The 16,144-nt window shown below is 29.1% G+C and overlaps 1 protein-coding gene across 1 annotated transcript in view; it reads right to left on the reverse strand.

Annotated features, from left to right (window-relative positions):
* Window positions 1-15,539, reverse strand: part of LOC142317440 (phosphatidylinositol 4-phosphate 3-kinase C2 domain-containing subunit alpha-like) — a 44,464-nt gene extending 28,925 nt beyond the window's left edge. The window contains exons 1-7 of the mRNA XM_075354007.1: window positions 15,531-15,539; window positions 13,056-13,263; window positions 5,994-6,200; window positions 5,769-5,823; window positions 1,594-1,709; window positions 1,149-1,302; window positions 340-415 (exon numbers count right to left, since the gene is read on the reverse strand). Coding sequence (XP_075210122.1) covers window positions 340-415; window positions 1,149-1,302; window positions 1,594-1,709; window positions 5,769-5,823; window positions 5,994-6,200; window positions 13,056-13,263; window positions 15,531-15,539 — 825 coding nt within the window. The remainder of the gene's footprint in view (window positions 1-339; window positions 416-1,148; window positions 1,303-1,593; window positions 1,710-5,768; window positions 5,824-5,993; window positions 6,201-13,055; window positions 13,264-15,530) is intronic.
* Window positions 15,540-16,144: the final 605 nt, after the last annotated feature.

Below are 16,144 nucleotides of genomic sequence, written 5' to 3' on the forward strand. Positions count from 1 at the left end.
GTTTTTGACAATGATGAAAATGTCATTCACAGCATTTGCATCGGTGGCATGCTGACAGTATTTTACGGAAAAAAATTTGGGGACAAAGACAAGAAAAAAATTTAGTAACATTTTTTAATAAAAGTAAGTCTTTGATAATTTTAATGTGGATCCCTTTCCAATTAATGGTAACTGGTAATTGAGGAAATATACACTAATACAGCTTATATACGACAAAATTAACCTAAGTGGAGGTGAAAAACAGCACTATTATATCTCGCCGTTAAATTTTAAGAAGACAACCATTTTCAGAACAAAATGTTCCTCCTAATCTTGTATCATAATGAACAATACACTAACATTTACAACAGTAAATTTAAAATAATTTATGACTACCATATGTCCAATTAAACCATGAACATATATGATGAATCCACTACAACCAATAATTTCATAAACTGAAAAGTAAGATCATATGTTACTTAAGTAAGACTAGAGACAATAAAGACAGGCCACATGCCAAATATAGGTTGTTAACTTGATTATATTTTTCATCAAACCTTTCTAAACTCGATTATACTCATATTTGTTTTGTGGCATTTTGAATACTAAGTTGAACACATTTTACAATTATAACATCGAATAAAATTTTAAAGAGTTATTTGGTTTAATTGTAGTTTAGAACTGTTTTTATTAAATTGTAATTCATAATTAGAAGATAGCAAAACGATATTAGTGATACTGATTCAATTCAAAACATCTAGCAGTATTTGAATGCCATCTGCAAAACAATGAGTAGGATTAAGAAAATAAATAAAAACATTAAAAAGATGAACCACTAATACTTTTGAAGAATAATCTAATCTTATATAAGGTAATAAAAATTACAAATAAATAAAATAAAAATTATAATATCACTAAAGTTCTATTATATAAATCTAATTATACTGTAAAAAAAACAAAAAAACAACCCAATCCTGGAGAGTATTAAAGTGATATGAAACCTGATAGTTAAAGAGTTAAGCAATCTCACTTTAAACATAACTTAGAAACTGCTGGTAAAACATTGAGAAACACTGGTAAAACATTGTTGCTGGTTGGGTTAGGTCCCTCAGTAATTTTAATGCACACAATATAGCCTACTATACGTAACTACTAAAAAGAATTACCAAGAAAAGGTATCCTGTTCACAAATGTCAATAAGCTGTTGCTGTGTGTTACAATCCAAGCTATTAAAATCATGGTTAGATACAGGCACTGGTTCAATATCTTTAGTAGTAGGTGGAAATATTACTTCTCCACCATAATCTGGAAGTTCAACGCCTAAAAATAAATAAATATCACAACAGTATTACATCATTTATCCAAAAATAATAAATAGTGACTAGTAGTGTTTTCATATCTAACAATATTAAAAAATGCGGCCAAAGAATGAGACAACATGCAATTATCATACGAACAAAGGATATAACAAATAAAGATAATGAAATTCCATCACAACTGATGAAACAAAACATTTCTTTAAACAGTTTTTAATATGATTAAAGGTTGAACATAGAACATATAGAAAAAGTTATCCATAAATAACATATTAAAATGAAGAATCATTAATACCTAGAACAGGATGTGTATCACCATGAGGATGTGTTCCCGGAGCAGGTGCAGGCCCAAGTCTTTTATCAGCACTTAGTGGCCAAACTGACAGAAGAAATCTACCTTGAGTCATAACCCTAAAATAAAAATATTAAATAAATTTAAAAATTATAATTAGAAGTATAAAAAAGAACAAATCATAAATTAAAAAAAAGGATTATAGATAAGATTCCATATTTACATTTTTCCTTGTAACAGGAAGACAACTACTGTGCTAATTATTGTGTTATTCTAAGAATGGATATTTATTGTTAAATTTCTTTTTTTTATAAGTGTAATGAAAATTCACAAGCAGGTAAATTCATTACCACTTTCACAATGAAAAGAGTACATAGATTGACAGAAAAATTTTATAGACTAGATTTTTTCATTATACATGCATAATGACAGAATGTCATTACTTATTGGAAAAACTTACTGCTACTAGATGAAATGGACCAAGATACTATGTCAGCTGCAGATTTATGAATGTGCTACCTTTGTTAAAAAATGCAGTCACTTAACCCAGAAAAAATAATATCCACTTTTATCAAACGAGAAAAAAGAAATGTTTTCATGTAACTTAGCATACTATGCTAAGCATATGCTTCAGCATACCTAAATAAACTAATTTTGCTTCTGGAGCCATTTTTAAGATCCTGAATGTTTGACATCTTTGTTAAACATGTATGAATAGTAGTAGTATGATATCTTGTGTTCTGGTCACATCAACTTATCACTGCAATCTTGCTTGCTGCTCAGTTTTCTAGCATCTGTAATTTGTGTTTTAGTGTTTGTTTTCATGTTTAGTTTTTAGAGTCAATCGATGTAATATAATCAAATATTGTCAGCCACATGAACCAGGAAAGTAATTATTTCCTGTTGACTACCCAATTTTTCATAATAAAATATAAATGTATTTGACCAACCAGTGACCAAGTCTTTCATCAAAAGTGTTTGATAATTGTATGTATCACCCCTCCTGATCTTGTCATGAGAGATATGTGTCACCCTGAGCCTAACTCCAACAGTTTTTCAAAAAAAAAACTCCCATACTTTTTCTCAAATACAAGTAGCTCAGCAGGGATTGTTTGGATTTAAAAAAATATTCCAATTTCTACACACTTGACATCTTGAGACCTAGCAATTCCATCCATCAAGAACACTCTTGGTTAACCGGTATCAATCAAGTATGGTAAATACTCTGTTCAGGTTAAGTTAACAACATTGTGTTACAAAGATAACCATAATGGCGACAATGACGGTACAACCGCTAGTGAAAATCTGTAGTTTAAATTCTGCTATCATTACAAAGGAACGCTGGCATCAATGGATAATCATGATGGCAGTGGTCACCTAATAAAAGTGAACTGATTATGTATTGATCAAAAATTAATTATTTACTTATTTATATCACAGGAGACCAAGACTCCAAATCTATATACAAATTATTCCAAAGAATAAAACCTTGCTATTGCACACAAAGCAGTCCTGAAAGAAGCACAATCTTTTACTATACATAATGACAATTTCAAAATTTAACCTACAATGTGGACAAATAAAGTCATGTTAAATAATACTAAAAGTTATTTTAAAATTATTTACCAGTAAATTTAAAACAGAAAGATTACACTGGTCTATATAATTTTTAGAGAGGGTACATTAATGAGTGATTTATAAAGTATTTTTTAAGCTGAAACAGAAAATGTAACACAAAAATGCTCTATGACATCACATGTTTTAATTTTATTAGTCTAAAAATATATGTCATTTTTGGCACATAATAGAAACAATCGATTATCACATGCATTGTGGTATAAACATGCCTGATATGACTACAGTGTGACTAATTGCAGAATAAATAAAAGCTGCATCAAATAATATCATCTCAAGCATAAATTTAACTAATGAGTCATTCTAGAATAATATCTCTTTCTTTGAAAATAATCAATCTCTCAGTACAGCTAATGCCTGGTGGTTAAACTTATACGCAGTAGTATGTGTTAAATTGTATGAGTTGAATTAGTTATTGTCCATTCGATTTTCGAGTTAGTTACACTGTCCACTAGAATTTCCAGTTAGTCAATTTAATTAATCATCTTGTTATAATGATGATATGAACTCGCAGCTAGCATTCAAGGTTTCTTTTGCTGGCTGCGTCAAGGATAAATATGTTAAATAAAATTGTAAATGTAATTTTCAATTGACAAGTATCTCAGTTAGTCAATTTTGATTTATTTCCATAAATTAATCAAGTGTTGAAATAGTATTTTTTTTTAAATTTTAAATTTTATCTTATTTTACATCAGCTTATATTTACATAATGAACAGGCAAATACATTTGTGTAAAAAATTATCCAAATTTTTTTTGTTATGTTTGTGGCAAGTTCACTACAAAGAGTCAGCATAGGCCAATTTCAAAATTGATGAAAACCGCTTGAAGGTTTTATTTTAGCTGTCCACTGGGAGATCAAGATAAAGAATCGGCACTAAATACAATGTACAGGTGTTATATTAAGTTCATACAATGGTTTCAAGGGAAAAGAATCATTTGCCTTTTGCTATACCTATGATTTGGCTGAACCAACAAATCATCAATGACTGCTACTTCTGTTCAGCAAATGTCACTGATTTTTCTACAAAATTTAAAAGTTATATTGAGTACCCAAATGTTCCATCGGTTATGAGACCGATTGCTCATGGAGATGTTTTTATTTTAAGACAGTTCCAGCTTCCTGGCAAGAGATTTAAGATTCTCAAGCGTATTGTTCTGAAAATACTGCAGCAGCATAAGCTTCAAAAGTTGGTGATTTCATACCAAAAAAATCAAATAGGGAACCATATTTCATTTCATAAGTGGAAATTAGCAATTCAGTTTGTAAGTTCAATTTATCAGAACAGAAAACAGAACTTCAAGGTTCACACTTAAAGGAGTGGACTTTACTGATAAAGGATACCAGAATTTTTTAGAAATAAACATTTGATGAAATATTTCACTATGAATAATCTGCTGTGTTCCTGTTGTGATATAGAAGGTTTGATGTCTGATTTTAGCACTGCTTATAATGCTGATGACTATTCATTGATTCTTCAGAAACACGCTTAAAAGCAACGTTACTGCACAACTCAAACAAGAATCCTTCTAGCAGTCAATTACGATCCTCAGTTATGGTGTATCATAGCGAGCTCAAAGTTATTGGTCTTTTACTCGGTCTACAAGGTGACTTTACAAAATACAGCTGTTTCTTATGCTTGTGGGAATCACACAACAAGTGAACATTATGATGTTAAAGAGTGGATGAAAAACACACTTTCACTCCTGGAAAATAATATTAAGTATGTTCCTTTAGTTAACACTCAGCATTTTATTTTACCACATTTACAAATTTAATTGGGGTCGATGAAGAATTTTTTTAAAGCAGTGGATATAGAAAGAGAAGGTTTTAAATATTTAAGACAAGCATTTCCTAAGTTAAGAGAAGCCAAATTTAAAGAAGGAAAATTCAATGGAGCTCAGATTAGAAAATTACTAATCGATGAAAATTTTGACATAAAGTTGTACAACATAGAGATAGCGGTATGACAGTCATTTAAGGAAACACGGTGAAACATTTCAGGAAATGTGTTGACACCAGTAACCGGAGCATCTAAAGCATATTGTAAATCACCCTAATCTAATAGAATCGGAGGTAACAGTTAAAAAATATAAGCAAATTAAATATATTTAGAAATTTAATCTAAATAACTGAAAATTTAAAAGAAAGTAAATATTTAGGGAATCAAGGAAATTAGCGTAGAACTAAAAGCAATGTAGAATTGCATCAGTAATACAACTGATGACCAAATAAAAAAAAAGTCAAATCAAATCTGCCAGTAATAAAATACTACTAGTTTAACTTGGTACAGAATCAGTCTTTGATACATCAGTTTGCACATGATTAAATGCTACATCATAAACACCAGGAAGCAGAGTAGTATCACTGATATATTTATCAAAAAAAAATCTAGGTTTGGTACATTGTAATAAAGTACCAAATGGGTGTGAAAAAAATAAATCGATATAAAAATATACTGAGATTTTCACGACAATCAGCAATGAAAAATATTTAAAAATATTAACTTTTGATACAGCAAAAAGATCCATATCATATAATTACATTCTTATAACTTGCTTCAAAACATTTTCAGTCATTTTTATGACATCTTCAGTGACTGAAATCAAGATCAAGACAGTCACAAGATTAATTGAAAATATCTTGAAGTAAATTACTAAAAAAGTTGTAATGTAAAATTTAGTTTGTCATTACAAGAGTTTAAGGTTTTACAACAAAATATCTAATACAAATAAAAATAAAGAAAAAAAAACATAAAATGAAACTCACCAAAAATCAAATAAAACTCATAATCATAAAGTCGACTCTTAGATGGTGGAGTAGATTTTGATAGAACTGGGTGGCCGATCGGTCGAGTACCATGGTATAACTGACCGGCTATTAAATACTCTTGATGGGTCCAATTTGACTTTAAACGATGTAAACATTCTACATGGACTAAAACACTATCTAATACTTCAGATGATAATTTGGAACCTGAAATAAAGTAAAATCTTAAAATTTAAATTCTTCGTTTTTAAGAAGCTACAAAAAGTTTATTCCCAACTGACAATTCATACTACAGCATATATAATTATGAACAAACACTTTAAGTTTAGATTTGAATTCCCCAGATGTAATTAATGAAAATAAACTAAATGACATTTTACATGAATAAACTAAAAAAATTAATAACGAAAACTGAACAGAATATTTTTGAAAAAAGTTACATTTTTGAAATCTTACCTAAGAACAGTATTCATCATTTACAATCTAAATAAATGCAGAATCGTAGGAACACAAAAGGTTAACAAAAATTAAAAAAACTTAAAATAGATTTAAAACATGCGCATTAAGAAAGTGCAAAATAAAATTAGAATATGTGAATAACATCTCTAAGAAAACAGTCTTCAAATTTCCTTTGAAAAGCGAAATTTACAACAAATATTAAAAATACAACAAAAAATCTATAAACTGAAAAAATCAATAAGGTTGAAAAATTTAAAAATACTTAAGTGAAATTATCCTATCAAATTATTTAGAAAAGTTAGCAATCGAAGAAAGAAAAATAAAAATGGAAATAGTGCATAACTTTGACAAAACTTCAATTAAAAAAAAAAATCAAGATCTGAAAACCAAATAATAAGACACTATATAAAACAGTTATTTAACCAGAATGTCTTGGAAAAATTAGAATTTAAAAAACTGAAATGACAGAAAGAAGAATTTTAAGAAAAACTCGAACCTGAACCAAAACAAAAAGATAGGAAATATATATTAAATTCAAAAAAGGAAAATTTATCAAAACAGAAAAATTACAGACACAATCAGAAAGAGAAGGTTATGTTTTTTGACTGTATATATAGAATGTACAACAGACTAAATAAAAAAAATAATTAACCACTTTAGAAAAAGATCAACACCAAATGTATGATTAAAAATACACTGGAAAAACTAAAACTTAACAGGAACGAGCAGAAGAGAGGAAAAAAGAGCATTCCAAAAGAATGAAACAATATTGGCACAAAATCCAAGGCCAAAACAAGAAAGAGTTGTAATCTGTCACGGTCTAATAAAAAGAATTAAAAACTTTAAAAACTAACTGAAACGTACGAAGGAAAATACTTTTTGAAATTTTTCAAATGTTGAATTAAAAACAAATAACCCCCAACACAACTTTATAATGCTTTGTTGATATCATCAAAATTTCAGAAATTAAAGAACTGGAAAACTTTATTTTTAGTGACCTTTTTTTAAATAGGTTCTATTCTTTTAGATTTTGATTTATTTTAAATTTCTTTAGATTTAATTTTATTCATAATGAGTATAGCTAAAGATATCCATTTGTAATAGATCCAATGGTAAAACTTGAGTAATGATCAGTAAAGATCATCAGACAGTTAAGGAGTGTCTGAAGAGCTAAGCCAACCTGCAATCTCATCGAGGAAGTTAGTCAAATTATTATATATATATGTTAACTAAAGTCTGTTCTGGTAACACAGGCTTGTGCATTCTCAATCACATTTTACTTATTTATCATAAACTTACTTTAAGTTTATTGGTGAAAATTAAGAATAACTAATTTTCTTAGAATTTACTTTTTACATTTATATTTTTTAAATAATTTAAATTATAAATGTTACTTCCCTGAGTCAATTAACACCGTTAAATCTTTATCATTATTTATCGTATCTTTACTTACTTGAACAAAGTAAAGGAAATATTGTGATCGTGAAAAATTTTGGTTTCCAGATTTCAACGGAAATATCCAGTTTGACCATCCCTGAATCCATTTTGACTAGTTTAGGCATAACGTCTGTACATACAAATGTATCTCACATAACTCAAAAATGATTAGCCGTAGGATCATGAAATTTTAGATTTAGGACTGTTGTAACATCTAGTTGTGCACTTCCCCTTTTTATTGCAATCAATTGAACCAAAAGTGTCCACAATACAAAAAAAAAATCAGATTCTGGACTTTTTCTTAACTGTAGTAATAAGCCCTCCTCATTGAGAACTTTTCAACAGTATATCATAACTGGTACTTATTTTCATTGGTTCCAGTTATAGTCAAATAAGTTTTTTTTAATTTAAATATATTGATTTATTAATAATTATTAACCTCTTATTGTAAAAAAAAAATTACGATGAATGATAATTCAATAACAAAATAAAAAATGAAAAAATATCTGAAGTTTTTAATGAAATAAAATTTTATCTATGAGGCCCAGCTGATAAATTTTGCACACTAGTGTGCTAAAAGGAGACAAAAGGTACTATTGAGTTGGGCACATCACCTGATAACTAAAATCTCCCGCTACAAACCTGCAATAATGTGTTAAATTCATTTACCAGTTTGTTTTCAGTAGCAGTTAAAATGGAGTCAAGTATGGCCAACATGTCAACACAGTTAAAACAGCACACAGTGACGGAATTTTTAACAGCAGAAAATGTGAATCCTAAGAATATTTTTCATCATTTAAAAGCAGTTTACGGTATTGAAACTGTTGACAGGAGTACTATGAATAGGTAGGCATTAAAATTTCACGTATGTGAAAGCTGGTAAAGCAACAATTGAGGACTCACTTTGCAGCAAATGACCAATTTCTGTGACTGATGAGAAACATTGAAAGGAGGTGAACGATTTGCTTCAAAGTGACCGTTGAATCAACCAGCAACGCATCGCTATTCAGTTAGGCACATCTAAAGAACGAGTAGGCCATATTATCGAGCAATTGGGTTACCATAAAATCTGTGCATCATGGGTACCGCTCAACTCTCTGATGGCTCTCTACAAGCTGAAGTTTGAGCCTATTCCACATCCACCATACTTGCCGGATTTGGCTCTGTACGACTTCCACTTCTTCCCTCATCTCAAGAGGGATCTCAAAGGTAATTATTACACCACCAATGATGAGGTGAAGGAAGCTGTGGCCAGTTGTATTCGAGAAAGACCACCAGAAGTTTTCAGTGACTGAATGCAAAAACTTGTCACACATTGGGAAAAGTGTATCAGTGTAAATATGGATTATATTGAAAAGTAAGTAATGCATTGTGTAGCTAAGGTATTGTACTTTTATTCTTTATTTTATTTTATTCCAATATCTCTTTTCATTCCCATGCTACGCATATATGTGCAAGATTTATCACCCAAGCCTTGTACTTTTCATTTTAGAAAAATGTATAAGTGTAATTTAATACAACAAGGAGCATGTACATACAAGGAAGTCATGAGTTGTCTACAACAGGTTTTTTTAAATGTAAATTTTTAAATATGATCTATTCTGTTAGAATTCATCTAATATGCATATATCAGATTTTCTCTGAAAATTTATGTTTTTTTTTTCTTAATGTCTATGTCATTTTCCATAATTATTAAATAAAAGGGTTTTTTCTAATTATGTTCTCTCCACATTCTACTTTGTAGATACCAGCTTAGTTATAGATACAATTAAAATTATATTTACTTTTATTTATTGCCTAATTTAATTTATAAACTGACATTAAAAAAAGTTCTTGTACTCAGATTAATACCCAGTGTCAGTCTATTTCTCCAAATTCTTTTTCTTACGCCAAATTCTTATTATTAAGGTCGTAAGTTTTTCTACCTTAACATTCCTGATTAATAACTCTGTTTAACACAGGCATTGCATTTTTTATAATCTTATCAATATATAACACCTTTTAAATTCTTCTTTCAACTTAAACTTTTACAAGTCAGAAGTCAGTGGAATACATCAAATAAAGTACCTGGGATAAACTGGATAATTTATCTCAAGTGCCTGGTAATTTAGCCCTCTGCTATTTCTTTTTGTTTGGGCCACTGAACAAGTCATGGGAGAACATTGATTCCAGAATGACAACAAAATGGAGATGTTTGTGCACGCATTTTATGAAGAAGAGATCCACAAGCTTCTCACACTCAGGGAAAATGTGTAAAACTTAGAAAGACTTATGTAGTAAATATGTTTCATTTTTTTACTCTGTACTAATAAATGTTAAAGACAAAAGACAGGTTAATATTTCACTGACTCTTGTATAATAGAGAAAAATAAATTAATAAATGTAAATTAATACTTGTTGACTTTTACTGCCCTCAGTATTCCCTACACGAATCCTTACATCCCGTCCCAGTCCCTGGCATCCTTTTCTCTTTTGTACCAATTATGCTGGTCGCCATAGTCACAACCAGATGCCATTCAGGTCTGCCCATCAACATTAATGGCACCGTCTCTTCTGGCATGAGTCTTTGTAGCCCGAGTTTTCTCTGGGTCTCATCCCACCTATGACAGTAGTACATAGTGTGTTTGACAGTATCGTTCTTACCACAATATCAACATATTGGCGAAGCTCTTTTTCCGAATCGGTAGAAGTAGGCCTCAAACTCACCATGCCCAGTGAGTAACTGGACCAGGTAGAAGCCCACCTCACCAAATTTCCTTAACCTCATCCATCTACATATGGGATGATTGTCCTCGTCCAGCTGCCTACGCGGGATGCCTCCCACTCTGCTTGCCATTCTTCTAATAATATAGGACACTCAAATATAAGGACACTCAAATTAAAGCCATAATTCCATCTATAACTGTGTAAGAGATTTCAGAAAGGTTAAATATAAAATGTATTACACACAACAATTGAAAATCACAACAAATGTCTTTGACTTATTAAGAAGCTTGATATTAGCTTCCGCATGAATTGAAAGGGATTCACTTAACACAATGAATCAATATTTGTAATATGCATCTCAAATGCAATGAAATTGGCCCTTCTTTTAAACAAATCATCACCGGTAATGAAAAATGAATCATCTACAATAACATCAATTGATCATGGTCCAAGCATGATGAACAAGCATAAGCCACATTAAAAAAAGATCATGCTGTAAATTTGGTGGGATTATAAAGATATTGTTATGTTGAACCGCTTCCAAGGAACCAAACAAACAATTCAGATGTTTACTACCACAATTACTGAAACTAATGGAAGCAATCAAAGAAAAATAGCCAGAACTGACAAATCGCAACAGAACCATGTTCCACCAAGACAATGCAATGCCTAGCAGAGCTTTGGTAACTTGTGGAAAATTATTGGAGCTTAGTCAGGAAGTGATGTCTCATTCCCCACGTAGCTCTGATCTTCCACCATCAGATTACTATTTATTTCAAAATTGTCAAAACTCCTTCAATAGTAAAACTTTCAGTAATGATGACGACCAAATTGCACTTAGTTCAGTTTTTTGCTGATAAGGACTAAAAGTTCTATGAGTGTGGAATCATGAAGTCACCAGAAAGATGGCAAATATTGGATAAAATGGGAAATATATAATTGATTCAAGTTCATGCTTTGTATAAAAAAACTTGTATAGGGAATCTTGGAGAGCTGCATCAAACCAGTCAAATGACTGAAGACAAAAAATAAAAAAACTGAATTTTATTTCACACTATAAAACTGAAATTAGTTTCTTGCCAACCCAATAAAATCAATGGTTACATATTGTTTTAATTTACTTGAAAATACTAATTTAATAATATTTTCTTTTTAATTTTGATTTTTACTGTCATATATTATTTTAAAGCTTTATTAATTAATCACATTGTAATAAATTGATATGAATGGACTGATCTTATCTTAACAGTAACAGCTGTTATTGTTTTATACGATAATTTTGAATAATATCATTTAAATTAAATCATATACATGAAAAGATGCTAAATTAAATTTACCTGAGCCAATTATCACTATCTAAATTTTAATGGTGTATTTATTATATTTTCCTTGTAGTTATTATTTTTCATAAGAGAAAGTTTAAATTATAACTGCAGAACCATATACGCTGCAAGATTCATATTTGGATTGATCTTATCATCAACAAATAATGTAATTTTAATCATGCACATGCATGCGCGTGTGTGTGTATACCTTTATTTTATTATAATAAAATTATTACCATTTCAATATTTTTATATTTTTATTTTTATTATTATTTCATTTATTTCAATTTTTATATCAAAACAGCCCTTGCTTAAAAAATATGCCTCATATGGTGAAGATATAAGCAAAAATTCTCTAAAAAAAGATACAGGGATCAGCATAGGAAGATATTAATAAATTGTAAAAGGTTTAGAGATAACATGGATTTTTGGTAGACAAAGTCAGCTAGGATATTCAACTATTATTTCAAAATAAAAAAAAATCATATAAAAAATGAAAATGAACGTTAGAAAATCAAAAGTAATGAAGATGATATACAATTAAAACAATGAATATCTATACAAAAGAAGGAAGAAGGAAGGTACCATGCTAACAGAAGACTAGAAGTGATAACAAAAAAAAAAGAATAGCGATGGCTAGGAAAGCATTTAATAGAAAAACACATACATTATAAAGATGTATTACAAAGAAAGAATAAGACTGAGTTAGACTGGAAGAAGTTTTACATCCAGAGTGTACTTCAATTTGAATTATATCTGATGTGAAAATATGGATGGTAAGAAAAAGAGGAAAGAGAATATTAAATGGACAGAAAAAGTGAAAAATAAGGAAACAGAAGAGAATTAATAAGAACAGAAACTTAATTAAAACAATTCAAAATAGGAAACATAGCTGGCTTGGAAGTATCAGAAAGGAGAATTGTTTTATAATTAAAACAATGTTGAAAGGATCGATTGAAAAGAAGGTACAAAAATAAGAGGCTAGAAAAATCAAAAATAATTAAAACAATCAAAAGGAAATTGAAGCTATCAGGAATATCAAAGATCCCCCTGCGAATAGGGAAGAATGTATACAGAATGGTTAAGGGAACTGCCTCACAGGAGATATAACCATATTACAATAATAATTTATTACCTGAAGGTTGTGGTGGTGGATCTTTTAATTGGAAATCAACACGGAATGCATTACAATACGTTTCAATCAAACCCTGTACAGCATCTCTTATTCTATCACACTGTATCGATATTAATTCAGGCAATTCATTCTGCCCATTCTTCAATCTAACAACAGAATAGTCTCCAGTATCATCATTTAATACTTCAGGTTGTCCCCATTCATCATCCTGACAAAAAAATCAAAACAAAACTGATTAAATAATATATTATTTACAAAAGTTAAAAAAATACACTCATCATTTTACTTCAATTTTAACCTGTATATAGCCATTCTGTAATTCCCTATAAGTGAACAATTTTTCAAAGGAAACAATGTTATCGGTTCAATGCATACTTAAAAGTTTCAAAAAATTAAATTTATTTTAGTAAGCTGAAGGTGCATTATTGAATGGTTAACATCATATTTAAGTAGTTTACTTTTAAAATAAATTGATAAATTTACAACTAAAGAGTACAGTAGGAAAACTTTTTTTTTCAAATTTCTCTTCTTTCTAGATTCAAAAATTTTAAGCAAGTAATAAGTAGTAAATAAATATTTTTTTTAACAAGAAGTAATATACGAATAAAATAAAATGGTGATGCTAAACTTGATCAATCTCTAGTTCAAGTATCTATTTGTATACAGGGTATGTGGAGCATATACAAAAATGTCAAAAACCATTTACAAAACAATTCAATGCTTCAAGGACTACAATATAATTTATTATTTCAATAAAACATTTCATATTTTCATTATTTACTCCATCAAATCTAAACTATGTATTTATATATATGTATATATAACCAGCAATGCAAGTTATGTTAAGATAGACATATTTTTTCTAAATTTTTCATGAAAGTATTTTCGCAGGATCCCTACCCTAAGTCATGACTGAAATAATTCCATTACTACACAATACTTATTACTAAAAATAAAAATACTAAAACAATGAAAGAATATAAGGGAAGAGCACACATTGATAAACATAGCTACAAAATGTTTATAAATAACAAGAGTAAAAACTATATCTCAGTTTTGTTCTATAGCACAGAATAACATATTAAATTTTTGAAATTCAATTCGTACAAACAGAGCATATATAAATAAGATGACAATGTAGTACCACCACTAACTGAGCTGAAGTAGGAACTGATAATTATTACAGGAGGTCTTTGGAAGAATAATTTCCTTGAACTTTGAAAATTAATTGTCAAGTTAATTTTAGTATCTTTAAAGCTATAAATTTTTAGACAGTGTTTTAAGATATAAAGTTTTTCCTTCATTTAATCCTCTTTGGAATGAAATACAGTAATCCCATAACAAGGAATGAAGTAAAATATTTACTTTAAAAAAAAATTGTTTTTTTTTTTTTTTTTAGGAACACTATTATTTATAATTTATTAAAGGATCGGATAGCTATGATATTTGAAGAAGATGGAGAAAGACAAACGCCAAAATAAGAAACAAGAGTGCAGTCTGTTACTGCTCCTTTTCAACTTTTTGTGTATTATTTATATCTCAGGTTTACCCAGTGAAGTTTCTTAAATTTTTAAACAGAAATGCATTAGGATATGAATCATTACACTATAACAACCTAATACTAAGAATGGTAATGACAAAAAAGGGGAAAAAATTAAATCTGTGTAAACATAATTTCTGATTTCAAAGTTTTCCACCTATTTATGTGAAAAAATTTGCTACAGGTCCATTAGAGAAATCTGCTGTACAAGCAAATGAAAGAATTACTCAAATCACACATTTGATAAGATTTTACTAGTTTAATTGATACATGATGGGGAAAAAAAGCTGAAAAGTTACTTGTATGGTAAACTGTCAAAGATAATTTCTAGATGTAGATAATCTGAAGAGAATGGTAAGAAGATTATAGGAATAAAGTAGGCAGGAATAAGACCAAAAGAAAGACCCAGGAAATGATGGATAGCTAAGTTGAGGGTCTTATTTTGTTTCTCCCCTCCAAAATATTGGCAAGTTTTTCACCTGGAAATAACTCAAAATAGCAGGAAATATTGATAATAACAATAACCTGGTTGGAGAAATAACCCAATATAATCAATTGTTTACATTACTAAACTCTAAATAGAAGGAAATATTGATACTAGTAATTTTAAACATTCTCAATATTAACATATTATACATATTAAAAATATAAGCATTATTAAGATATAAACATTTTGAGTTATTTCCATGTGAAAAAGTTGTAAACTTTTGGGGTGCGAGAAATGAAAAAGAACCAAGTTGTGAGAGGATACAAGCAAGATATGTGAAGTTAATAGTAACAGAGAGGAATGAAAGTATAAGTTAGAATAGGGAGATACATAATTCAATATTTAATCCAAGAACTTAAATAAAGGATTAACATGAAGAAGAAAAGGCATAGTACTCCATTAGTTACATTATTTAATTACAGTTTAGTAAATATGTGGAGTTGTTTACTATAATCATAACAACTTTATAATTAATTAATTAGGAAAACATTTAATCAAATAATCTTTATCGCAGAGTAGTAGTGTCTCGGCCTTTCATTTGGAGGTCCCAGGTTCAAATTCCGTTTAGAGATGAAATTTTTTATACAAATGTTCATTTCATATTCCCAGGCACAAGCTTTGAGTTTATATGGTGAAGTAATTATCAAATCAAAACTCTTGAAATGTATTTATAATCAGTGAATTGATAAAATTCAAATTAAGAGATTTTAAGGTGATTTCAAAAAGACTGATGTGGACACTATGTGACTTTCTTGTACACCTGTTAAATTATATATATTTTTTATATAACGGTATTTTTTTATTAGATATTCTTTTTTTTCATAATTTTTTTTTGTTATTGAATTATTATTTATTGTAAATTTTTTTTACAATCAGAGGTTATTTAAATTAAAACATAATATTTATTTAAATATTATAAATAATATTTAAATTTAAAAAAAAAGGAAATGAAGTCATTGGATTCGAACTGATGTTCCTTCCCCTTGTAAAGGAGGGTTTCTTCCCCTTTTCCTTTCCCCAAATATTTCATTAATTAAAATTTTATTGGGATATAACTCTGAA

This window comes from Lycorma delicatula, chromosome 1, assembly GCF_047948215.1.
Source record: "Lycorma delicatula isolate Av1 chromosome 1, ASM4794821v1, whole genome shotgun sequence".
Classification (NCBI taxonomy): Eukaryota; Metazoa; Arthropoda; class Insecta; order Hemiptera; family Fulgoridae; genus Lycorma; species Lycorma delicatula.